At 41.9% G+C, this 26,993-nt stretch overlaps 1 protein-coding gene across 3 annotated transcripts in view; it reads right to left on the bottom strand.

The window, feature by feature from the left end:
* CACHD1 (cache domain containing 1) overlaps window positions 1-26,993 on the bottom strand; it is a 97,195-nt gene that overhangs the window by 57,419 nt on the left and 12,783 nt on the right. For all 3 annotated transcript variants that reach the window (XM_027891094.1, XM_027891096.1, XM_027891097.1), the window contains exon 2: window positions 8,132-8,194. In XM_027891094.1, coding sequence (XP_027746895.1) covers window positions 8,132-8,194 — 63 coding nt within the window. The remainder of the gene's footprint in view (window positions 1-8,131; window positions 8,195-26,993) is intronic.

Here is a 26,993-nt window from a genome sequence, read left to right on the forward strand (position 1 = left end):
GTTTTCCACATATGAAAAGTGTAATTTCCACTGCATCAAACTTCCCTTTCATTAAGAACTGACACCTGGAGGTGACTCTGCCTGTACTACTGGCTTAGCACTGAAGTGCTCCAAGGCCTGACAAGGATGTGATGGAGACTAAAACAGGCCACAGGTCAACTTAATAAAGCTCTAGGAAAGCCCAAATAATAGTGTGAGAGAAGTCATCACCTCCACAGAACTCTCCTACTGCTCCAAGAGCAAACAGACAATAGCAAATCTCCCACTGCACTGCATCTGCTTACAGGAGCACCCTCAGGATCCAGGGAACACCAAATACTGCCGTGAATATTTCTCTGTCCATCAACAGCTTCCTCAATCAGGTGGATCTGTGCAGATGTATTTCATAACTCCTTTCATGCAAATTTGGCCAAAATAAGCCATCCCAGCTCTTGCTTTTCCTCTGTATTCCCTGCTGCTTTCCTGGGAGGCTCCACAGGCTCTTGGCTCAGCATCACCTGAGTGATTTTTTCATCGATCTCGCCGCTCACTGGGCCTCATCATAAGCTACAAGAGCTTCAAATACAAACCTCAACTAGAAATTGAAAAATCTCTAATTGATGTTATAATAAAACAGAAAGAAAATAATGAAAACTTTCTCGCACTGGTGAAATTCCTCCTGAAGCCTTCTGCTGTCAGAATTCCCCCTGAGGAAGGCAATCACTTATAAATAAGGATAAAGTTTAGAGGTTACACTATTGTAAGAGCCAATTTCTCTCCTTTCAGAAAGTGAAACCAAACACTGTCATCCCTCCCCAGCAATTCTCAAGCCTTTTAATAAAATTAAACTTTAAAAATAGAAAACTGGGTACTTCAGCCCTTCTTTTAAAATGTTTCTTGAAAGAATTAAAAAAAAAAGGTAAAAATAGATCAACTAATTTTTGCAAACAAGTATTTTCAAATATCAGAGTTGGTTGGTGTGTGATTTGAAGGACTTTCTGCAGGCAGAGCTCTCTCCATGCCAGGCAGACTCCAAGCAGTGGGAAGGCTCCCGGTGTTAACAAGGGCAGAGCCTGCTGGGACACATCACAGGCCCATTGAAGTCGCTGTGCTGTCAGATAAGAGTTCACTTGTGTCTCCTTCATTAGGCCCTTCCCAACGAGCCTGACTAATGACTGCCAGGGAAAACTGGAAGGCAAAAATCTGTGGCTGTTCCTTGAGCAAACGTGACAGTAAACAGTTATTAGGAAGCGTCAGATTTTACAAGAAACATTTACTGAGAGTTGTGCTCCTGGTCTTTCATCAAATTAAAAAATAATAAAAAAGATCAGGCTTTTTTTTTTTTTTTTTTTTTTTTTTTTTTTTGCTCTGCACATTCTGTACCCTTTTCACATCAATACTTCTATTATATTTAATCATCAGCCAGACACATCCTAAATGAAAGAGAATAATCTTTCAACACTGAGGTGTTGAATATTCAGAAACGCTGCATTTTGCAATTCTGCAAACTTCTCCAGAGCTAACCCAGCTCCTTACTCCACACCACTCCCCTCTCCTGCTCCCTGGACACCCCCTACTCCGTGGGGATGATTTAATGGAGCCACTTACAAGTGCCAAGAAACACCGCTGGTTTTTCCACATTCCCTGGACTAACAAATGTCTTTCCTGACGATTACTAACGGCGCATTTTGTCGTGATTTACTTTGTTGTATGAACAACGAGGCCCACGCTGATACAGCACTGCCTTTGCTTCCATTGTTCCCAGGGAATGCTGCAGCTCCACGACAGGTCTCCTGGGAGCACAGGTTTTAATAGGACCTTGCTCAAATGACTTGCAGAATTATACCTAATTAGTTGTGTAGAATGATTTATTGCCAAGGCACCAGAGGACTACTAATGGGCTGCTCCATGTTAGACATCCAACACTTAAATTGCTCCCAGTTGTTAAATAATAAGCTGGTTTATGGTAAACTTTCTTTCTGTCTGGCTGTACTCCTCAAATGTGTGGATTCTTCTGCAGAGTCTCAAACGTACACAAGCCAATTTCCTACATTTCCATTAAGGTTTGGTGGGTACAAAGTCTCCCTCTAAGTTTAGGCAAATGAAATGGCTGTGCTTAAGCACAAAGTAAACCAGATATTTGAATCTGTATGGTTTTTCTTGGTTTTTCTACCTGAAATCATGAAAAGGGGAGACAGCTTAACTTTGCTGAGAGAAGGCCCATATAAGCATCATTAGCAGTAATAAAACCAACACAGAGCCCCAGAACAAAAGGCCCCTGGTTTGGAATCACGGCTGGTCTCTGATAAATGAAGGTTGTACAAGACGAGGTTTCGGTGTTGATGAGTTTTCACCTTCGAGGTTGAACGATAAAAGCACCCCCCAGCCTTTGAATTTCACCCTGCTGTGCCGAGTCTAAGGATCTGACAAATCTGTTTTTCAGAAGATCCTGTACCTCAGAAGCTGACAAGAAGGAAAGGCTTTGTTCCTAAACTGCATCACCCACCGAAAAACCTCTGAACGCCTCAAAGTCATTACGTTGCTTTTATTAAACGGGATCCAACACTCTGGTCGGGGCAGATAGTCAAATGCACGTCAGCAACGAGGGACCTGAAGCCTCCCAGAGCTCACAGACATCCATTCCCTGCCCACGGACAGAAGCACAGTTGGAAGAACTCAGTTTAAGAACTCTAAAAATACTACTCTCTGACAATACTCCCAACAATCCAAACCACCTTAAAACCAGCAAACTCAAATAAGTCACCAATGGTGAGATGATCTGAAAATAATTTTCCATTGGAAATTGCTTACAATGAATAAACTGTGTTAAGAAACTAAAGGTAACACACCAACCAGCTAAGATTACTAAAATTTCTAAAAACAAACAGTTCTAAATCATCAAATCAGGAAGTGCTATCCAGATGGAGCCCAACAAAACTAACTTAATTTTTCTGCCGTAGTTGGGCTTCAGTGGAGCACAAAAATCCAGGACAGTGAACAGGCATTCCAGCCCTCAGTGATTAAAACAACAGCAAAAAACAATCCATCCTTCCCAGCTCCTCACGGTTGCCTGGCATGCCCATGCACATGTGCACGCTCACATCATTCCCTCCCAAACTTTATTCAGCTTGCAAAGGGATGCACTCAGTTACTAGAGCCTGTCAGAATAAAAGCTGCAGGCTTAAATCACCTTCTCCTCTTTCTAAATAAAACCTCAAACTTTTTATCCAACATAAACTCTGCTTTTTTTTAAACTGCCTGGAGCTGAAGAGCCGCTGGATACTGATGGATGCCAGACCCACACTGGTTACAAAACCTCAAAGGGGCAGAGAGAAAGAGATAACAAATAATGAAAGGACAGAGCAGTGAACTATCAAACTATTCTAACGTAATTGTTAAAACATTTTTAAGGCAAAATGCAAAGCTGTGTCCTGAGCCAGGCACACACAAGGGGCAGGTTGCTGACACCCCACCCTTGGGTGGGTACCAAGTGTGACAGACATAAATCTGGACATCTTGAGATTGGCATAAAATGTTATTATCCTCTGGTTGGTTCACAAAGTGCTCTTCACCTCACCTTAAAAACAAAAGCATGGGGAAGCCTCACTTGGCATTTCTCTTTTTCGGGGGGTGTTTTTGTTTGTTTGTTTTTTGGTGTTTTTTTTTTTTTTCTTTTTTTCAGATTTCTGTATTTTCTCCCTAATTTCAATAAACAAAACAAGAAGCCATGAGTGCTGGCTCCAAACAATGCAGCCATTAGCCCTATTTTTTTCCAGCTTTCCTCTGGCAGCTGGCAGGCAGCCAAAGCCTTTGGCTTTGCAGACAGGTTGGACGGTAACACCTGTTTCTATTACTGCAGCACCCATGGGTAATGCACTTCAATTGTCACCATCTCCACTGACAACCTTTCATCACAACATCACTGAGGTTCTCTAATTTTCCCAGAGACATTTGCCTCATTTGCATAGTTCCCTCAAGCTTTTTTTTTTTTAAAGCTTCTTCCCCCCCCTCAAAGCTCCACAGCTCTGAAGTCTTCCCTTTGCAGGGAGCTCTGAGGGAAAGCAGAGCTCCAAGGTTAGGTTTTATTTCTGGCTGTAGCTTGAAAGCCGAGGTATTTTTCATGTTTTCAAGACTGGATATAAAATATGCATCAGTGGGGTTGACAGGCACGGATGCCATAATGGACTCACAGCCAGGGATTTAACACTGCCAGGCTCCTCAGAAAGTATTGCTTCTACATGGAAGAGTTTAGTTATAATTTTTAGTTTTAAATCCCCTCTGTCAACCAGAAAAATCTGGAAAAAAGCACCTCTCTCCAATACTCACCTGGCACTCCTCCTGCTATATCACAGCTGTGCATCCATAAGATTCTTTTTTAGAAAATTTTAATATACGTATTCCTAATGTGCCAGGCTCTTAAACAAACCATGGCTTCTGTACCAATCCTGAAAAGCATGGAGGTCAGCAGGGATGTGACTCAAGAAAGGAGCATAGAATCACCTCCAGCTTCTTCCCACACCTCTGCTTTAACAGATTCAAACCATTCACAGAATCCTAAAATGGTTTGGGTTGGAAGGGATATTAAGGATCATCCTGTTCCACTCCCCTGCCATGGGCAGGGACACCTTCCACTATCCCAGGTTGCTCCAAGCCCCCTCCAACCTGGCCTTGGACACTTGCAGGGATGGGGCAGCCACAGCTTCTCTGGGCAACCTATGCCAGGGCCTCCCCACCCTCTAAGGGAACAATTTCTTCCTAATATCTAATCCATACCTGCCTTCTTTCAGTTTTAAGCCATTCCCCCCTTGTCCCATCACTACATGCCCTTATGAAAAGTCCCCATTTCTTATTTTCTGGGTGATACTGAAAATATACTCAATTAGGATATAGGAAAATACTTTCCAATGTGCATTTCTTCAGAGACCAGGACTCATCTGAGGTTTTCTACTGGCCAGTAACTCTGGCAAAGTTTCCCCAGACTTACTCCAAGGAGGATGTCAAACACAGTACACAACAGAAACTAGAGAAAGGGCCAAATTCCTGAATTATTCTGGAAGAACATTAAACACAGTATAATTGCCTTTTATCACTTTACATCGATGTAAAGTTCAACGTGGTGTGAACATCCCACTTTTCACAGCCAGGGAAGATGGGCTCAACAGCCAAGTGGAGGTTTTTCAGCATATTACAGATATATTTCCTCTCCAAAGAGTTCAACAGCTCTTTGCCAAGCCCAAAACCAACTAAATAAAAATTCAACTCAACCCAGTGCACACCAACAAGGTCTGAGCACCCTGTACCTTGTTGGGACAGATAAAAATACAAGAAGTTATTACAAATCTCTCTCTGCAGAGATGTTGTTGCTGCTGTGCTCCAACTTTTCTCCCCAAAACTGGGAAATCTACTCCTGCTCAAGATCATTCCTCCGTCCTCTCTCCTCCATGGAGCCCCATTTCCTACTCTCCACACCAGAGAAACCAGATGTCTGGCAGGATGCTGAACACACAGTTCCTTGAAATCACCTAATCTAGATTTTCCCCTAAGAAAACTACCCCTCTTCCACTTTATTCAGATCACTAACTCACACCACTACATTTTCATATCGTATACGAGCTCTCTGATATTGAAATAACTTACAGGGAAAGAATCCAAGTTATTTTTGGCAATGGCCACACGATTTTTAATAACCTATTCAAAGCAAAAAAGGTTTTATCTGTCAGGTACAATAGTAGTAACTGCAGACCTTAAAAGTGTAACCAGTTCAATGTCAACAGGTAAACTGCTTCTTGTGTGGCACAGAGGAAGCCAAGAGTATTGAACAGTTAGGCCTGAAGGCCAACAGCTGGAGTTTTTCACTTTCTCAACAAACTGAAAGTCATTATTTACACAGTTTGGTATTAAAAAAAACACCACCCCCACAACAATCCACTGGTCTGCCAGAAAAAAGTCCCAGCTGACATAAATCCGTAATTAATTGCCTTTGGATATCAGTTGCTAAGAAAATGTTAACGAATGACAAAAACAGGAATGAGAGGCAGGGGATTTCATTTGCTTACATTTGTTTGCCTTCACTCAAGATGATCCTGTTCCATGTCCTACTCTCACTCATAAAACCCCAGTTATATTGCTGGTGATTCATTAGGGCTAAAAGATCTGGTTATTAATGAAACAGAAGTGCTCAATTATTCTTCTATCCATTTCACTGCTGAGCTTTTAACCACAGTAATTGTGCTTCACCAGGGCCTCGTTTTTCTCCTCTGACAGCTCCGAATCCATCACACAACCTCCAGTGTTTAGACAGCTATTTATATCTACTTAGGCTGAACACAGACATCTGCACTGGGGAATAAGCAGAGTCTTTTGCTAAGTGAAGAATCGATAGTCGGGACTTCAAAGAAGTTTTAATCCAGTTTCTTGGTTTCCCAAAAACACTTTGGGCTTTCAAAAGCCATCTGATACGTATAATCCAGCCCACATGGCCCTTCTGTGGTGCTCAGACCACCCAGAAACGCTCCAGAAAAATGCTGCCCTACACGACACAAAGCCAGGAAACCTTCCCTTAAAGATGTCGGGATGGTTTGGGATTTAAACTTTTCAAGTCAGGTGACAATTACAAGGTCATGGTCCCTTTGCATGCTGGCACCCACCTGGGCATGATTACAGGGAAGCCTAAGCTGGAGGGCAATAGAGCTGGGGAAGGGTCTGGAGCAACTGAGGGAGCTGGGGGGGGGCTCAGCCTGGAGAAAAGGAGGCTCAGGAGGGACCTACTGGCTCTCTCTCGCTGCAGCTCCCTGACAGGAGGGTGGAACCAGGTGGGGTCAAGTTCTGCTCCCAGGGAACAAGGGACAGGATGAGAGGAAATGGTCTCAAGTTGCACCAGTGGACATTTAGATTGGATATTTAGGAAAATTCCTTCCCTGAAGAGGCTGTCCAGCCCTGGCACAGCTGCCCAGGGCAGTGGTGGAATCTCCATCCCTGGAGGGATTTAAAAGCCATGTGGATGTGGCACTTGGGGACATGGGTCAGTGGTGGCCTTGGCAGTGCTGGGGGAATGGTTGGACTTGATGACCTTAAAGGTCTTTTCCAAACTAAACCACCCTCACAATCCCATTTGAACCAGCTCTGATTTGACTTTTCCTTGGTAAAAATATTTTAAAAGACTGGAAATTTCACCATTTACAATAAGCATAACTTAATTTTACTACATTACACGACCAGTTCTAGTGCCCATGAACGTGCCATGCACCAATCTGCTCTTGGAAACCAGCAACACCCCTCACGCACAATCGGACTTCCTAAAGTGCTGAGGAGTAATTCCCTCTTCCCTGGGGAAAGCCCCACTCTGAGGCACTTCTGTTTTTACTGAACATTAAAACTGGAGTGGTAGGGGTCCAGGAAGGTTACTTGCTGAAGGTTGTGCAAGTGAGTCTAGGCTTGAACTGGAAGGAAAAGCTGGGTTTTTGTTCCAGGGCAGCAGCCGCCTCTTTGACCAAAACCCATCGCCTTTACCACAGGGGTGCACTTGTGAACACAATTAGTACCTCAGTTTCCTGAAGAATATAAGATGACCTATTTATCTCTTTTCAGATGGATCTAAAATTAATTTTTAAAAAATACACACATGTATTAAAATGCAAACAGGCCTGTGCTGAGATATATCATCTCAATGCTAAACTGAAGAGTTCAATGCTCAAGTGTGTACTCACAAGCCCCCACAAAATTAAAAAACCCCACAACCACAATTGTTATGCACAAGGCTGTGCATAACAGCAGTGCAGCTGTTTCCACAAAGCAATTGACACCATTTCCACATTCACAATGACATTAGTGGTTTTGCTTTGAATTAAATCAGTTTTAAAAGAGACAATTCCAACATGAAAGCCTGTCAATTAATGGGAGATATTACATGAGGGTCCTTTTGATTCCCAGGGACAGCCCCACAAAAAACAGATAGAAAACCTTTTCATGGCAATGCAAAACTCTCAAATGCATCATCAGCCCATGCAGGCCATCTCCATTTATATTTATTCCATTGGTTGTTATCTGATGTGCTGGATGTTAGGAAAGGGCCACAAATCCAGGCAAAACTGCAATCCCTAATCTGACTCTGCCTTGGTGACAGTGAGAGGTGGGAAGGGGCTTTTGGACTCACCTGTTGCACTTCACTTTCTCCATTCGATATTTTCTCTGTGTACACAAAGGAGTTGAATATCCTCTGCAAGAAAAACCAGAAATGATGTGTAAGAGACTTTTCTTTATAAATGCCACATTCAACGAGCTCCAAAAGGCAAATGAGGGAGGAAATCAGGTCAGAGAAGGACCTTGGGAGTCTCCAATGGCAGGTTTTCCCAAGGGGAATCATATCTCTCTGTATCTGTGGATCTGCATTGGTTTTGAAGGCAAGGACATAACAGGGTTTTTCCAAAACATCTGTTTATTTATCAGACTGGCATAAGGTGCTAAAAACGATGTCTCACGTCACAAAGCTACTGTTGTGCAAACTATGACCCTTCTCTTGCTGAACATTTAACCCACAGACAACTATTTTTAAAAGTACCTGTTTCCAAATAACATGAGAGGTTGTGAGCCAAATTTAGACATATCTAGTATGTGGAAAAAAGGAAAATGAGACCCAGTTTTGAACACAACCAGATCAACCTCCCTAATGGCAAAAATGGATGTATTGGAAGATAAAAGTGAGAGCTGTGTCCTCCGCTGGGAAAGCTCCCCCTCAGTTCCCAAAAGGACAGATGTGCTTCCACAGGTGACAGTCACACTGCCATCTCTGTTTACTTGCAGTGGTTATGTGGAGGAAAAAAAAACTCAACATCTTGTTAATATTCAGCTTCCAGACTGAAAAATACGGTTGGAATCCCTGAAAAGTTTGCTTGATACACATAAGTTTCTCTTGCAAGATTGCTCGTTTCCAAGGGCAGCTTGGGCTATCCCCACTGGAAAACATACAACATCCCTGAAATATTCCTTTGCCATCTGTCTTAATAGCTGCAAAACACAGCAGAGTTTTGAGAGAACAGTATCATGCAGAACAAGAACAGTGCTGGTTATTCACTATCAATAAATGTAATAGGAATATCTTGAGGTTATTTAGGCTGTGAGACATTTCTCTACCAGCCTCAAGGAGAGCTGGGATTTCACTGATGGAATGGATTCCACATCTATCAGTGTTAAGTCAAACACACGACATCACATCTGGCAAAGGACAGTGATTCATAAAGGCCCTGTGGAGTCTCTCCCTTAGCTGTGAAATCATCATTGGTCTATGGCTCCAAGAGGTTTTTTGAAACAGGTTCAGCTGATTTCCTCCTACTAAAGCTATAACCGGCCAAACCAGCCTGGAAAATCCTTTGGTGTGTTCTGCTCCCACTTACCATCACCACTTTCCCTTTATCCCTCTCCCTCCTGAGGATTTGAGGAATTCCAAAAATTTGAACTCTTAATTCCAAAGAAGCCTTTGGAAGGGCAGCAATAAATCTCCTTGATTTGCAAGTCTCAGAGAGCCAAGGGGGGGGGCAGGGGAGGGAAAAAAAAGTCATCTACTCGTAGTATATTGAGACTTCCTCTTCATCCAGACCTTTGTTTAAAGTTCTGCTTGGGCACTTTAACTACAAACATGTTGGCTTTTTTTTTTTCCCCCTCATGAGATGAAAAGATAATTTAAACATCAGAAGAAAATACATTAAAGCATGTCATTTTGATGCAAAATGTTTTAAATGAACTGAATTTTTCTCTCCATGCAGCATTTAAGTCTCCAGACATCAAAAGGAATGAGGAGGAAATAGACTGTCAGCTACTGAGAATGGAGCTTTCTGTCCTCAACACAAAGCTGACCCTTCCTCCACCCCTTTCACACGTAGCTGTGTTTATGAACTTGCAAAATCATGCCAGAGAACATTATATAAGAGTCCCAGTGCCAGCAGGAATTTGTTTGGCCACTGGACTAAGGTTTTTAACCAATTTGTGCTTGATTTTGGATTCAACTAATTTATTTAAAACAATGCAGTATCTTCTATTTTTTTTTTTTATTAAAAGCATTGTGCATGTCAGAGAGGGGGGGCAGGAGACTCTTAGTTAAAGTGCCAGCACAGATAATGAGTAAACCAATAGTAAAAATTAAGTAAGGATGGGGAATCCACCCAGACAAATGTGATCTGTCGCACACTGAGCTCAGCCCTGCCTGGGTACAGTCCCTACTCGGGATAGCTGCTCCCTACTCAAGAATTCCAGTGCAAAATTACACCCAGAACAAAAAATACCTCCCTGTTGTATTTAAGCAATTTCACCAACTTAAAAAGTGATGTAACTTTAAGTAGAAAAATCAGTGGCAACCTCAGCTGAAGCTGAAGCTGAGGTAACTTCATAGACCCGAAAGTCAGCTCCACAAACTTACAACAGTCTAAATATTTAGGAGATCTTGCCCGTTGCATTTACACAGCCCATTAGCATCTTTATTCTTCCCACCCCTCGTTGTTTAATTGGCTCTGCTGAGCAGATGGCAGCAGGCTCAGGTCCCTCCAGCAGAACAATTCCACACGTGTTTAATGAGCTGCTCCCCGGGATTATTTGCCATAACCCATCACCACTCGCTCTCTCAATGCAGGAAGGTGGCAACCACTATGCTGGCTCAGCATCCAGCCTTTCCCACTGAGCTGGTGCTCCACCAGACATGGAGCCACCTCCATTCTCACCATCACTACCAACATCTCATCACACACCACCTCGAACCCTGAACAACATTTTACTTTATTTTTGTTCATTTCCCCCCCCCCATTTTTCTATCAACAACATTTTTAAGCTTATTATAATTTTATGAATATTCCTTTTAAAATATTCAAACATTGGAGAGAAATCACACTTGTCTCCTGGCTGTACCTGTCACCTGCAGCTTTCTATCAGGTTTAAACTTGGTGGTGCTAGCAGGGGCTGAGCACAAAGCCCTGCACCATCCCCAGAGCCTCTGTGCCTCTGGCAACACCTGAATCTTTTTGCTGGGCACATCATTCCTGCTCTTAATCCTCCCCTTCCCTCATTCAACACTTGTGTTTAGCTACACAAACTGAAGCCTAAAAAGAGAAAATCATGATATCTGCAGGGACCGCCACAGGATTCCTGGTGATCTGTGACAGCTCCAAGGCACACCAAGGAGAGCCAAGATGTGTCCCTGTGAGCCTGCAGGGGATGATCACAGCCTGCATGGAGTCCTGAGAAAGCAGGGGTTTGTTTTACCAACACACATTTCCAACATTTGCTTTCCTAAGCTCTTTAATTACCTCTCTGGGTCAAAGCACTTGCAACTTCCTAGAAAATATTCTTCTGTGGTATCTCAATACACCCTTCAGTGACTGTAACTGCTCTCAGTGCCACCAACCTCAATTTTAGCTTTGTACAACAGGACAAATACTTGATAAGTGAGATAAATCAGGAAGCAATGAGAGGATCCAAGGGCAGGGGGTTGGGACAGGGAAGATTTGGGCCACCAGGGTGTAATGCCCTTCACAGGTGGGGTCTGACAGTGATGGATGGGCCCTGCACCCAAACCCACATCTCCGGGCAGAATGGAGTCAGGTTTCCCAGCAAGCCAGAGATAAGGGGTAGCTCAGGCTTAGCTTTGTGTTGTCCCAAAACAAGGCTTAAAAGACTTTTATTCATCATCTGAACCTGAAGGCCACTCAGTTTAACATCTGGGAGATGACTCTAAATCAAGCTTAGCTTAAAAAGTAAAATATTAAGTGGCTTATTCCCTCAGTTGCTGAGATTAAAATTAACTCCGTAGCAAAGAACTGCAGTGACAAAACACTTCAAAAAGCCTCCGTCTGACTGTCAGCACAGCATCAAAACAAACTGAAAAAGCCACCAGCCCCAAACCCCCAAGGTCCCCAACAAAAAACAAGTGCCAACTGCTCTGCAGAGCAGTCAACCATTTGCACATCACTTTATTTGCCAGATGAGATATGAACCCTTCTCCTCATCGACAAAAATAACATTTCTAGAGACAAAGAGAACCAGGAAAAACAAATCCAGGATTAGCAAAATAGCCACTGAGCTGTAAATATGTTGAAGCTGCTTTACCATCTATACTGCAAGAGACTTAAAAAACAAAAAAAAAAAAAAACCATCTTTCAGCAGGTTTAGGGCATAGATTGCTTTTACCTGTCATATTTAGGTAATGACAGGATGAAAAAAAACCCAATAATATTTTAAAAGTTATACAGAATTGCAGTAGCAAAATATACAACTGTAAAATACAGCACTAGCTCAGCAGGGCTGGGATCTTTCTTAAACTTCAGGCAGCTCCTAACCAGGGTCTGTTTCCTATTTGAAAGGTTAATGTTTTTAAAAGTGGTGAGCAAACAAATATCCAACAAATCCTTTCTCTGATGAAACTCACCGAGTGGGATTGTTTTCAGGGAAACCTGTGGATTCTGTCTGGAGTTTATTTTTGCAGTGTCTGAAGCCATATCGTGTTATGTTTTGTTACCATTTCCTAAAACCAAGAAACATTAAATAGTGGGTTCCCAGGAGATCGAGGACATGCTTCGTGTTTTTCTCCGAGAATTTACAATATTCACGTCAGAAACTGAAGTAAATTGGGGGAAAACACAGCGAAAGGCAAACCCAGTGGGATGAGAGCAAAAGGAATATCCCAACACCACACTGCAAATGCCTTTCTCTTCCTGTGGGTTTCAAAAAAGAACATGTTTTCAGAAAGGATTTAACTAATTAATGCTTTTTTCTTGACATTATTTGTCTGGCAGCAACAGATACCTGTATCAGAGGCAGACAAAGAGAAAGGTGATGCCAAGCCCCCAGGCCGAGCTCAGGTCAGTGCTTTCACAGGGGTCAGGCACCACGAGCAGCAGCTTCCATTAAAAAATTAGGAAATGCCAAAGCTCATACAACTTATAATTCTGATACCCTGGCCCAGTTCCTCTCCTGGCATCTTCCTTTTGCTGGGAGAAGATCTCCAATCACTGCTAATGGGCAAAGTTGGGTTGTGCACAGTTATCCACGTTGTGGGAGTGTTATTGAACCATACCATCATTTGAAAGCCTCTTTTGGCAGCTTCATTTAAGTGATTCTGCTTATTTTACCCATAAAATTTACACAAGATTACTTAGAATGTGGAGAAAATAATCAATTGTGAGAAAAGGCGGAGACACAACTGTTCCATAAACAGAGCACAGAACCTGCTGGCACTCAGGAGATAGACATTTGTAGAGCTGTATCTCCACATGCTCATACACACCTTTATGGGTGCACACATTCCCCAATATTTAAGGTTTTAAGCAGGAAAACATCTTCTTTCTTCCCAATTTTTATCTTAATGGAGGTTGTTTACCAACTCCCTATTTTATGACTCAAGCTGCCATCACCTTCAGCCATGTGCAGCACTGGAAGATGTTCTATGCAACACAGAGGACAACAGAACAACTGGGATTCAGGTTTAAACTTAATTTTCATGATAAAAACCATCACACTTGGCATTTGTATATAGATGTGGGAGGTAAAAGCCTTTGGGATCATTTCAAGACTCAGGAGGGGAGATGATAAATAGGTACGACACTGCTTGAAAAGGAGCAAAGTAGAGCACAATTCTTATAAACTTGTTCCCTTGAAAAACTTCAGGCATTTGCAAGGAGACAAAACTATGGAAAACTGAGAAACTGCCAAAAATGCAATCAAGAACCGGCAGGTTTTTTTGTCTTCTTTTTCGAGGGTCCAGAGAAGAGGAAGGGAAAAAGAGTGAGAGGGGAAAATACCCCACGAAAATTAGTTCCACATGTTAAAAAGATTATTCATTTAGCCAATGTAACTTGACTAAGGTTATTCTCATGACAATGTGCATGGCAGTATTTCAGAAAAAAAGAAAGTCATGCTACCCAACTTTAAAATACAAAGCAGATGGGCTTCTCAACGAGATTGGATTTTTTCTCCCTACATTTACTCCTCATTCCAACCACTAGGATGTCAAACGTAAAATATTTATGTTTTTTTTCAGGTTGAGAATTCTTTGATTGCTGAAATGTTTTCATGTCACTGCATCTTGTTGTTTTCCCTTTAAAGAGAACAGAAATCCGAGCATTTATCAGGAGAACTCACGGTTTCTAGTTTGCTTTCAAGTTCATGACTAAAAAGGGGGAAACATTTAAGCAGCAGCCCAGGAGCTGTAAATAGATGCAATCCTGGAGTGAGAAGGGCTTGATATCATTTCAGTGTAAATTACTGTGCTTGTCCAATTTGGTCACGACTTCAGTATTCAGCAAGTATGCAGGACAAACAGGGATCAATTTATCCAGCTAGGATTGTGTAATTTTACAGTCAAGTCAAAAAACTAAACCCAAAACATAAAGGGAGGGACACTCACACACACACTGAATTCACTTCCTGATCAGTTTAACACAACCAAGGCAGAAGCTGATGAGTTTTATCTGGAGACACACAGGAACACAAAGGCTGGACTGAGATAAAGAGATCTTGAATCAGAAAAAAACAATATCCAAGAAGACAATCTTAAATACAGGGATTTCTGGATCATAAATCACAACACTGAACTTCTGTGCATAAAATGAATGGGCTGATGGTAACGTAATCACAGAATTGTTTTCTTTAAATGTCCAAGAGGATCATTTTTCAGGACCTCTCAGCAGGAACCATCAACATACACACGATAAATACCCCAACAGCCTTCCCTACAAGCACTGCAGCAGCACTTCAGAGCAGGAGCTGTCTCACAGTGGTGTCTCACAGACACCAAAGTTTAAAGCTTTAACACACAGTTTGCAGGTGTTTCCACCCAGACACCCACACTTTTGTCAGAGGAAATAATAGATGAGTAGTAACCTGAAAAAGAGTGTCAGGACATAATTACCTTCCTGTGTGAGTCAGTGTCTGTAATAAAAAGTACAAGGTTACTCTCATATAATACTATTTGTATTAACAAGTAGAAGAGGTTTAAGGTCACTTGTTTACATACCTGACTTGCATTATTTTTCTTTGATATAATCCCCACACTTCCTTTTTCAAGCAGAAGGAAGTGAGAGCAACTCTGTGCACTCCCAAATTCTTATGAGGTTTAATTTCTTAATTGAATTTTAAAGAAAATTAAAAAAATAAACTCAAGAAGATAAACATTTTGTATTAAATATTGTAATAATTTCCTCCAACCTGGATGTAAAGTTATTTTCAAATAACTGTTACATCTCAAACTGACCCAAGGCTTAAAATGATCCAGACCCAACAGGAGAGGTGTCCTGGCTGAGCAGGGCTGGAGGACCTCAGGATGTCCCATCCCACCTCAGCCACTCTCCAATTCCCTGAGGACCAGGGATGATGCCAGTCCCAGAGCTGTGACCCCACATTTAAGCAGCAGGTCAATCACCAATCCCTTAGAAAAGCAGAGAAGAGTCAGTTTAATCTGCACTCTTTTTGACCTTGAAATGTGAAATCCCCTGAGAGTCTCTGTGAGCTTTAGGAAACAACATTTTGTTATACTTCAGTGCTAATGAAAAGAGAATTACCTCTCAGCCAGCACTGGAAATAGGATATTTTTCCTCTTGCTACCAAAACAGAGGTGGAATGAACTCAGGGAGTGAGGACACCAATGAATAATCATCTGACAGCTTCTCCCTGTGATCCTTCATGAGCCAGAAGTCCACCTGACATCACCAACACCAACAAACACATCTACAGCACAACCAAACACTGCATCATGGAGCCCAAAAAAATAGCATAAGGATGCAAAATAACAAAGAATTAAGGCAATAATCTCCAGAAGAAACTGTTCAACGAGTTTTCCATAGCATCCAGAGATCCACCTTCAGCTCCTGCTGCAGGAAGTCACTTAGTCCCCAGGAATACTCTTCCCTGGTCCTTTCAGGGAGCTGGAGTCTACCTTGAGTCACCCCTAGTCAAACACTCACCGGGAACTGGGTGATTAACTGCTCTTCCTCATGTTTAACTTGTTATCTTGGGAGGCAGAAGGAGGTAGGGCAGCCCCAGAAAACAAATGTAATCTTCTGGAATGAGCAGAGCCATTAGATGTTATCAGTTTGTAAAAAAAAAAAAAAAAAAAAAAAATTAAAGATTTGAGACTAGAGGAAGCTAATGAATTGAATTCCTGCAGCACTTCAAAGCAATTTGTGCATGAATGCCAGCATTTATTCTTCTAATTAAAAAAAGGAAAAAAAGCAAGACATCATTTACATGAAAGAGGGGCGAGTAAAAAAACCAAAAAACAACCAACAACCGAAACTCCCACAAAACCTCCAGTGTTAATAAAGCACAGAGTAGATTCCAACCCAAAAAAAGGAGAGAAAGCTCCGGATTTAATGAGGGAAGGCGCTGAAGAGGAGCAAATCTCCCCTCAGTGCTTTCTGCAGCGCTCGTGCCAAGCCAGCGCACAGGAATTTCTAAATCCAGCCTTCGGGAGCAAAAAATCATCCCACGTTGTGCAAAGCAGGGTCCTTTCTCGTGCCCCTCCTTGTTTTCCAAACTGTAGAGCCGAGGGTGGGGGCTCTGGGGTCCCTGCCTGTGGCTCCCAAAAGATGGGATCGGCCCAGCAAGGCGGCTGCTGGGACAGAGAGGGCTCAGGCCCTGCTCGTTCTCTCGCCACTACAGCAACTTCAGCATAAATCGTATTTCAAGGAGAGATGATTAAACAGCATTAAAGTCTTGTGAAAAAAAAAAAAAAATCACGAAACAGAATTTCTGACCACTGCTCTAATTATTTGAATATTAGCTAATTTTTTTGTCTTCTTAAATAAATATAATAAATAGACACCACTGAAACAAGTGTCATTCACTATCACTGAATAAATAGCCAAGAGTAGTTCCTAACTAATTAAAGACAGTGATTCCAACCTTCTAAAAATTAGCTGTGCTGAAATTATTATAAATATATTTATCTTCCACACACTGAGGGGCAGGAAATTAGACTGAACTCCAATTAAAAATCAGAGGATGTGCTCTTTCTGATGAGCCGCTGATTAACAAGGCTGACTGATTTCTGTGACTGGAAATGGTTGCCTCAAATTAGCAGCTGAAATCTGAAAGAATTCCCCCCAAAAAATATTCAAAGGCATATCACCTGCCTGAAGGTGACACCTCATGTTACGATGCAGGATTTTTTTCGGTTTCCTTGGCCACCAGAAAAGCTTTTTCCACCTAATTCAATGTCAGAGAAACTCTTGGCCATGTGGCCAAATTCAAGCCATCCATCCTCAGAGTCACTGCAGGAGGAGTGTTCTTCTGGGGTTATCCCACATCTCCCACTATTTATCCCTGAGTTTTCAAGGGAGAAATGCCCCACTTCCAGCCTCAGCAGACCCACACTACCATGTGGTAACACTTATTATAAGAAACCTTTCCAAAGATACTCACTACAGAAGGTTAATCATTTGATGAGAAAATCAAATACATCCACACATAAAGGAAAGGAATTTATACTGGAGGGAACCAGCTTTTCAGGGGAAAAAAACCCAAACAAACAGGAAACTGATAATGGTAGGTTTAACTCCTTTCCTCATGTGATGTCATTGCCAGTTGGGTTGTACTCACTAAGAAGATCAAAAAGGACTCCTGCACACACATTGTTAAAATTCCCACAGTGACAGAAGCAATTAGTATTTTTCATTCCTTCTATAAATATTATTACAAGCTGTTTTTTAAAAAAATATTGACAAACTATGAAGCAAACTCCACCGCTCCTGGTAAATGAACACAATTAAACCAATGTCTGTTTCAAAACAAAGAAAATTATTTGACCTCTTTTCTCATCTCGAGTCATGTTTAACTTTGTCTAAATTAAGTATTTTGGAATCTCTGGGGAGAAGGCTGCTCGTTTACTCAAAATAAACCTCTGCTGTGATTTCCTTCAGAAGATCCCTGTTGGATGAACTCTCTTATTTAAAAAGCTCTTGTGCTGATCATGTGTAGTGTCATCTTCATTAAAAATAATCAAGAGTCCCTAGGCAGATATTTGCACTGGAAATTAGAAAATTCCATCTTTCACAGTATTTCAAGGTTTCCTACTATCCATTCCTATTTAATTTTTGAGGATGCTTCAGTGCACATAAAATATGGATCAGTCAGAGCATTTTTCAAATTAAAAATCATTTGGTGCACGATTCCAACAGGATCGAGTGGCAAACCTGCAATGGAATTAAGGATTTAGGGCTGTGGAGAGACCACCTCCAGCTCCGCAACTCAGTAAATTCCCTTTCTTGGGCTTTTCTCTGCAATTATCTGTGTGTTGCACATCCATCTGAACACGTGGAAACGACCCCATAATCCACTTTGGGATCAGGATTAGCGAGTTCAGGCACCAAGGAGAAATAAAGGCATTAATGTAGAATTGAAGGAGATTAATGCTACTCAGGGAATAAATATTCCTATTGTCTCACACAGTTACTACTACACTGGTGTCACTACTTGACTGTCAGGGAGTGAAGGGGAGAAAAAAAAGACTTCCAGGGCAGAAAACTGTTTATTATGCTGACACTGATAATTGATCTTAACAAATTAATAAACAAATTTTAACTTTAATGAATTGCTGATACCCACCAATTAACTTAAACTCTCTGTTTCAGCATGAAATCTGTATTTTAATTTCCAAAAGCTTTCTGTGTGTGTTTTCACTATATAGTTTTTGCTACAGGAATCTGGGGAACTGAGACTGAAAACAGCTCCTGTCTCACCTCCCCAGCTGGACTTTTACTCATCCTACGTCTTTTCACTCCTAACAAGGTCACAAACACAAGGCTAAGGTTCCAAAATCAAAAGCACCAGGCAATATAAAAGTTCAAAAGATCCCAAAAAGTGATGTTCGTCCTCAAACAGAGATAAAGCACCATGAGACAAAGTAAGGGAATAAATTTCAGGGGTAGGAAGAAGTCACAGAACATCAAATTTCTTAAAATTAAGTTCTGAAAGTTCTGAGAGCCCTTTTTCCATGCAGGGTAAAGCCCTTTCTCCAGTGTCTCATAGCACATTAAATCAGGGTTATAGATAATAAGGTGAGCTCCTGTTTCTCCCTGTGCTTGCACATTGAATAATAAGTGGCAATATAAGAATATATATAAGAATAAGAAGCAGCTGCTGTATCTTGCTGTTTGTAAGCGGGAAGAACTAATAAAATTTGAAGTAAAAATTATGTACAAATCATGATGTGGCAATTATAGCAATATCACTAAGTATGAAGTAACTACAGCCACCAATTCACACTGTTTTTCCCACATTTCCAGGTGTCACCCCTGACTATGTGATGCCCCTTATCCCCAAGTGCCAGACTTGACTCCCTCCTGCTCCTTCCTCCACTGCCTCCCACTCTTATCCACAATGTGAAGTTCCCAGTCTGAGCATTATCTAATGAAAATATCCAGTTAAAAAAATGTGTGTTCTGCTCCACATGTTCAGAATTACGAGGGGGAACCTCTGCATCATCCTACAAAAACGTGGAATGCCAACCAAATCCTCCCCAAACATGCAGCGTAACACCAGGTCAGCCACGTATCATCAAAGATAAATGAGAATTACTGAACTTTACAGCAGTTCAGGAAGGTGTTTTAATTGATAAACATAGCAATGGCTAATGGCTTATATTAATTTGGTATTTTTTCATATATTCGAATTCAGTTTCCACTATCGTTCAGATAAAAGGGGTTTGAAAAGTGGTTTGAAATAGCAAGGGCACAGAGGTTTTCTTCAAAGCAAAACCTTTTCAAGGTCTAGAATGCACTGACAGGACAAAATTTAACAATTAAAAGGAGCTGGAATTTCTTATTTCATTACATTGGCAGAACAGAGACTGAGCATTTCCAGATGGAGACCTGGTTTGGTTTGGTTTGTCAGCCCTACAGGGTTTTGAAAGGTTTAGGTGCTTGATCTTAGAGTGCCAACAACTCAAAGATCCCTTTTTCCAACCCAAAATTAAATATGCACCCTCCTCCTACTCTCTCTAACCATGACACTCAACACAACCCTCCTTGCTCAGCCCCAAAAAAAGTTATCAGCAAAGTTTCCGGTTTAGTTTTTCTTGTATAAAATACACCTCCTTCAAAGCAATGAAAAAAAGAAGCTGTGACACTGACCTCTTGCATCTTTGGGTTTAATTTTTGAAAATATTCCTCAAAAACCATCTTTCACCTGAACAGTTAAAAAGGCAATTCCAACTTCAACACCTGCCCCCTACGCTAATTTTATGTTTTATCAGTGATCTTAAATAACAAAAAAAGAGCAGGAAACTCCCAAAATAGAGCTATAAAATGCATAAAGTATAAAAGAAACTGGGGGAAAGAAGGTTCCTGAATTAGATTTCTAAGAATTCCTTGTCAAAAGAGTGGACAAAATAAGCAGTTTCAGTAATAATATAATTATCACATAATATTATCATCATATAATATTATCATTCAGTAATACAGGGACCGTGCCATTTTAAATTTACAACTTGCAAAGTTATTTTACTTTAAGAGTTTGGCATGTCCAGTTCAAGCACTAAAACAAGCTTGAAAGATGGAGGAAAACAAACCAAACCCAAACAAAACAACAAAGCCCAACCCTGAAAGATTCAACAGCTGACAAAGCCCTAATGAAAACAAACATTTGGGTTACAAAAACCCAAAAAGTTCTGAGTGTTTATTCCATGTTTCCAAGGAGAGAAGGCACTAAAGGATGAATTCTTTGAGACTGCACACAATGATCACATCCTTAAAACTGGCAAGTTTTACAACATCATTTTTCTTTACCTCTGTTTAAGACAAACACCCTTAGTAAACAGTTATTGTACCACCTGCTCTGAAGATAAACAGGAAAAAAGTGCCAAAATTTTTTCTTCCATATTTCCTGCCTGCTAAACATTTTCCATATAAAGTACTTAAGAGAATAAATGCATTTTCAGCAAAACTCTGGCAACAGCATCTATTCCAGAACTGCCATGAATTTCAAAATTAAAATTTAATTACTGCTTCTAGGCACCTCGCTATTATTTTTTGCTTTCAGGTGGACTTCATTTAATTTCAGATAAAAGAGATTTGTTACAAGAAAGGGACAGGGACAGTGGGATGATGCCCAGGGTGGCAGGATCTGTAGGGCTGTCACAGCTGCACAGGAACACTCCACCCTCTGCCTCCCACACACAGCAGCAAATTGACTTTATTTTATTTCACCATCTCAAAACGCACTTGGTATGACTATTTTTGGAGCAAACGTACTTTGAGATCAGTATTAAAATTTCAGCCTTTAAAAGAGGGCCATTCTGACAGCACCAGCACGAGACTGGATTTCAAAATTTCCAAATTTTCAAGTGCACCAAAGTTTTTGCAGCTGCAGGCACTGTTCCTGGGAAATGACATTCTTGACACTGCACAGCCTCACAGGAGTACCAGCAAACACCATATTTTGGTCATAAATAATGAAATATCTTCCAATTTCTGAAGGCAAGGAACGCCTCTCTCAAAATTCACACAGAACACTCACCAAAATTCTCACAATATTAAAGGCTCTTTTAGCAGAGAGAGAAAGTGAAAACCCACTGGGATTATTATAGCAGAAAACTTTGGAACTGCACAGGGCAGCCAGGTTCCTGGAGGATGTCCATTTAATTCCTGCTCATTGCTCCATCCCACCTGCATTCCCACAGTGCTGGACCATGTCCCTGTCTCCATTTATTAATTTTACGTGCTCCTCTCTCGCAGACAATCAGGGAGCTAATGAGCAGCCCCCAGGCTCAGTCTGCAGGGAAAACTGGCAGTGAGAATGCTGCTGCTTCCAACAAGATCTTCACAGAATCCCAGGATATGCTGAGCTGGAAGGAACACACAAGGATCATCGAGTCCAGCCCTCAGCCCTGCACAGGACCATCCCCAAGAGTTACACCACAGGATCATCCAAACACTCCCTGAGCTCTGGCAGCCTTGGTGCTGTGACCACTGCCCTGGGGAGCCTGTTCAGTGCCCAACCACTCTCTGGGGGAAGAACATTTTCCTGAGATCCAATCTAACCCTGCCCTGACAGAACTTCACGCCATTCCCTGGGGTCCTGTCCCTGGTCCCTACAGAGCAGAGATCAGTGCCTGCCTCTCCTCTTCCCCGCTCCAGGAAGTTGTAACTGCAATGAGGTCTCCCCTCAGTCTCCTCCAGCTGAACAGCCCAAGTGCCCTCATCTGTTCCTCACACGGCTTCCCCTCAGGGCCCTTCCCCATCTCCATTGCCCTCCTTTGGACACTCTCCAATGGCTTCATCTCTTCCTTATATTGTGGTGCCCCAAACTGCCCCAATATTTAAGGTGAGGCCACACCAGTGCAGAGCAGAGCAGGACAATCCCGCCCTTACCTGGCTGCCAGTGCTGGGCCTGATGCTCCCCCCGGACACATCTGGCCCTCCTGGCTGCCAGGGCACTGCTGACTCATGTCCAGCTGTACCCCAAGCTCCCCTTCTGGCACTGTTTTCCAGCAGCTCATTCCCCAGTCTGTCCATACAAATCCACATGAGAAGCCAGCAGAGCTGCCTGGCAGCAGCAGCCAAACTTGTTTTAGAGGGGTTTATTTATTCAAGTTGAAGCAGCCCTTCAGACAACAAGCTGCTCCCTTACCCCTGCAGAAGGTATGAGCACAGGATGGTGTGGTGAAAAGGTCTTTCAACTCCTCCAGACACCTCTCCTGTTGATTGTGTAGCAGCAGCGCAGCAAACTTTTAGGTTCATGAACCACCAAAGTCTTTGTGAAAGTTTAGGGACTGCTGGCTTAGGTTTCATTAGGGAGATCCTAATCTCTCACATTCCAAAAAAAGGTTTGCTTTGATATTCATAGAATCTCAGACTGGTTTGAGTTGGAAGGAACTTTCAAGCTCATCTCATTACCCACCCTGCCATGGGCAGGAACACCTTCCACTATCCCAGGTTGCTCCAAGCCCCGTCCAACCTGGCCTTGGACACTTGCAGGGATGGGGCAGCCACGGCTTCTCTGGGCAACCTGGGCCAGGGCCTCACCACCCTCACAGGGAAGCATTTTAAGCTAATACCTAATCTAAACCTAAAAACCAGACTATTTCATTTAGTTAGAATATGCCAACCTAGATGGCATATTCTGCATGAAAACCTTAGAAGGAGAAAACAATGCATGGAAATAGCACTAATCAGCTGGAAACACTTCCAGGACCAACAGGTCATGGAGAGCACACAAGGTCCCAAGACAACAGTGATCTCAAACTGTTGCTACAACTTTCCCTTCCAGGTACTCAAAGTTTCAGGAGAAAACAAAGGTAACCCATGAATAGAGGCAAGTAGCACATTAGACAAGGTAATTATCTTCTCATCTCCACAGAAAATCCCTACTGATGGCAGGAGAAGAAGCAAACGGCACCACTTAACTCAGCAGTCACAACCTGCTCTACAACTCAGCTTAATAGGATTCCTTTAGGATTTATCCCTCAAATCCAAAACAGACCTGAGATTCAAATAATTTATCAAAAAAAGTCCTTGTGCTAAGTATTTCACTTGATTTAAGTACTTATCTCCTTTGCCATGACTTTTATGGAAGTCTGTTCATTCTAGAGATGCATTATATCACAAATATTATATATGACAAATACCTAAATATTATTACAAATCCATCATTTATTAATGTACTTCTTCCAGTAGATTTTTATTTTATGCATAAGCTCCCCCAAAAAGCCACATTTATGCTTCCAAAAATCCTTAATTTTCCTTTCACTGAGGTATTACTGTATTTCCTTGCCCTTGGAGAGTTTTATCTGGGATTATACACATGTACCAAAACACAGCTGTTCCACTTCTTTTCTCCTTTATTTTTTTCCCAGAGAAAAACCTGCCTCTATCAGCCACCCAATTAGCTGCTCACTATCAAAAGACTGCTCTGGCCTTTCATCTTCTTGAAAACTGGCTTCAAGTGAGAGGCTGTCATGGAAACTGTGTCTCGGGTCATTTCCTGGTTCAGTTTTTCAGTCACCAAAAATAAAATAGTAATAACAATAATAGTGAGGTTTTTTTCTGTTGGGGGAGAAAAAAAAAAAAAGAATATTTGTTATGCCAGCCTGCAGAACACGTGATGTGAAAAGGAAAATTACATTATTCCTCGGGAGAAATCTTCATCTGACCAAGTAGGAACCTGACTTTCAATTCAATGCTCAACTAACTCTCTCCTAAAAAACTGAAAATTAGGTGCAGAACACAAGACCTGCAGCAAATATGAAGTGAAATAATGAAGAATTATTTAAAAAAAATAAAAATCAGTGCACAGTACTACCATGGTGTTTCTCTAAGTATTTCACTAAGCAAGTAGGATACAAAAGTGTTAGATAATTATATAGGAGATTGTTATCAAACCATAGAGTTTCACCTGCTTTATCTACCCCAAACACCTCCTTTAAAAAACCAACAACCTCAATTCCCTCTTGCTTTCGCAGCTCAAAGCTCACTGAACTTCACTGTTACAGAAGAGTCGCACTTGACTGGTAAAACCACTAAAAACCTCAAGAAAGACACAAAATTCACGGAAATTACGAATTCCAACCAGTTGCCTGAGGTTACAGGTAACATCATGTTTGCACCATGAGCCCATGAGCATGGAAAGGTCATTGAAAGGTGAGACTTAAAGCGCTGGAACAATAAAATGGACTATTTAATTAATTTAGATATTTAATGAGTCACAACTGCTCATTTTATTCATGGCATGGCTTGGAGGAACTGTAATCAGGAGAAATGTGGAAAAGGGACACTCTGTGGTAGAAAACTGCCAGTTTCTGTAGATGCACATCATGGGGGAAAATGGCTATTTTCTGATTCCAGTGCTGCCATCTCATTTCTGAACCCTGCAGGACACAAATCCCTACTTCTTTTTTTAAATTAACACTCTAACTCTTAGAATTTCCAAGTTCATTTTAGCTAATGAACGAAACTTTAAAAAGAAATGAAATTGGGAAAGTTCACAAACCAGGGACCTTTTACCCTTAAGATGAATCATAAATAAAGGTAATTAAAAAGAAATAAAAATCACTCAATTATTTAAGAAAGCCTTAGTCCTTTGCCAGATTTTCTTCTGTTTTGATGAAAAGAAGGAGGCAGAGGAAAAGATACTAGAAGGCCCAGCTAATGCATTTTATTAAACACAGAGTCAGTGGGGGGTAAACAGGGAAAGATAGATAGACTGCTCTTAGAGAGGAATTAAATCAAGAATATCCCTTCTGTGAGAGCTTTTTTTTTCCTGTGAGAGGAGATGGAGGAAAATGTGCAGTACCTGGAACACACCCCTTTACAAGCACACCTAGAAAGGGCTTAAATTGGTTTTACACAGAGAAATGCTATGAGCTCGTGCTGGGGCTGTTGGCAAAAAAGGTGTCATTTGGCTCAAAAAGCTTTTCTCCACTCTTAAGCTGAAATTCTCAATCAGACTAATGACATCAATGCAAAATATCTTGGTTTACCCTGAGACAAGAAAAGCACACAGAGCCCCTAGCCCTGCCTTTCACCCATTTCACTCTAACCTTGGGCACGATGTTCCTCTGGCAGCATTTTCCAATTTAATTCCCTTCACACCCCTTTGAAGGCACCTGAGTGTAGCCCAGCCCTCAGCTTTCACCCTCAACCACCCCACAACCAACTGCTTTACCCTTGGGGAACCTGCAGAAGCTCCACTCAAGCCAGACAGACCAATTTGCTCTTTCTTGACACGATGGAGTCTCCAGCTGTGACCACAGCTGGAAAACCATCGGCACACACCTGGGATCAGATGCAGACAGGCAGCTGTGCCTGAGGCAAAGACCAGAGGTGAGCTACACATCTGTCTGGAGGTTCCCAACCACCAGCAGCTCCCAGCTCCTCCTCACCTGGATGTTTCCTTAGGAATACTTGAGCAGCATTTGCACAGCAACCAGCATGGAATAATACACAGAGTACAACCACCTTTCTCACCAGGGATAGACTGTAGGGGGTTAGACTGGACATCAGGAGGAATTTCCTCATGGAAAGGGTGGTCAGGCATTGGAAGGGGCTGCCCAGGGAGGTGGTAGAGTCCCCATCCCTGGAGGTGTCCAAGTAACAACTGGACGTGGCACTCAGTGCTCTGGGCTGGGTGACAAGGTGGGGATCAGACACAGGCTGGACTCGATGGGCTGGGAGGGCTTTTCCAACCTAAATGATTCAGTGATTCTGTGATCTGACCAAATCAGAAACCCTACACCAAAGGACTCAAATCTTTACAATTTATAATCCTAATTAAATGTGTGGTGCTTTTTTTTTCTCTTTGTTAGTAATCTTCCCTTACTTCATCTTTACTCTAAGGTTTCCAAACTGGAATACATTTTCTGGGGTCTTTGAGGGAGGTGAAGCTCTTTTTGCTTGTAACCCCACAGAGCACTAGATGAATTAGCAGCAACTGCAAAAGATGGCTTTATCAGAGAACTCCAGGATTAATTTTTTTTGTTGTTGAGGTTTAGCTCTTTTTGCTAATGGAAAATTAAATATATATCCTCTAGATTCTTGTTCTCATGAAGATGTTTGCCAGGTGAAATTGAACACATCTGCAACCTTGCAGCATTAATTTTTGAGAAAGAAAACCTTCCTTTCAGTAAGAACTACAGACAGGAAAAAGCCACACCGAAATCCAGCTGAGAGATTAAGTAGTAGATGAAAGACAACATCAGATCTTAATTTTAAAAATAATAAATAAATAAAATGCTGTTGGGGTAACCGACCACTACAGACAAACCTGTGGCCTAAACTAGAAATAAAGTTACAACCCGGGCTGAGAAGAGTGGTCTCAGTGTCCTGTTGTTGCCACAATCCCAGTTGTGCTTCCCGGGAAGCCCCGAGCTCATTGGAAATGCAAAGCCCCAGCTGGGGCCAGGAGGAACTGGAGTGTTCAATGCCGGGCTGGTGTGTGCCCACACCAGAGCAGGGTCCCTCCCCCTCTCCCATCGTGCTCCCCATTATTCTCCACTCAAACTGAAAGGAGAAGGTCTTTTCCTCTGCCACTCGGTGTCAGCCAGA

The sequence above is a fragment of the Empidonax traillii genome, unplaced genomic scaffold (genome assembly GCF_003031625.1).
Source record: "Empidonax traillii isolate 1590-97213 ecotype Southwest subspecies unplaced genomic scaffold, ASM303162v1 scaffold309:size1915965, whole genome shotgun sequence".
Lineage (NCBI taxonomy): Eukaryota > Metazoa > Chordata > Aves > Passeriformes > Tyrannidae > Empidonax > Empidonax traillii.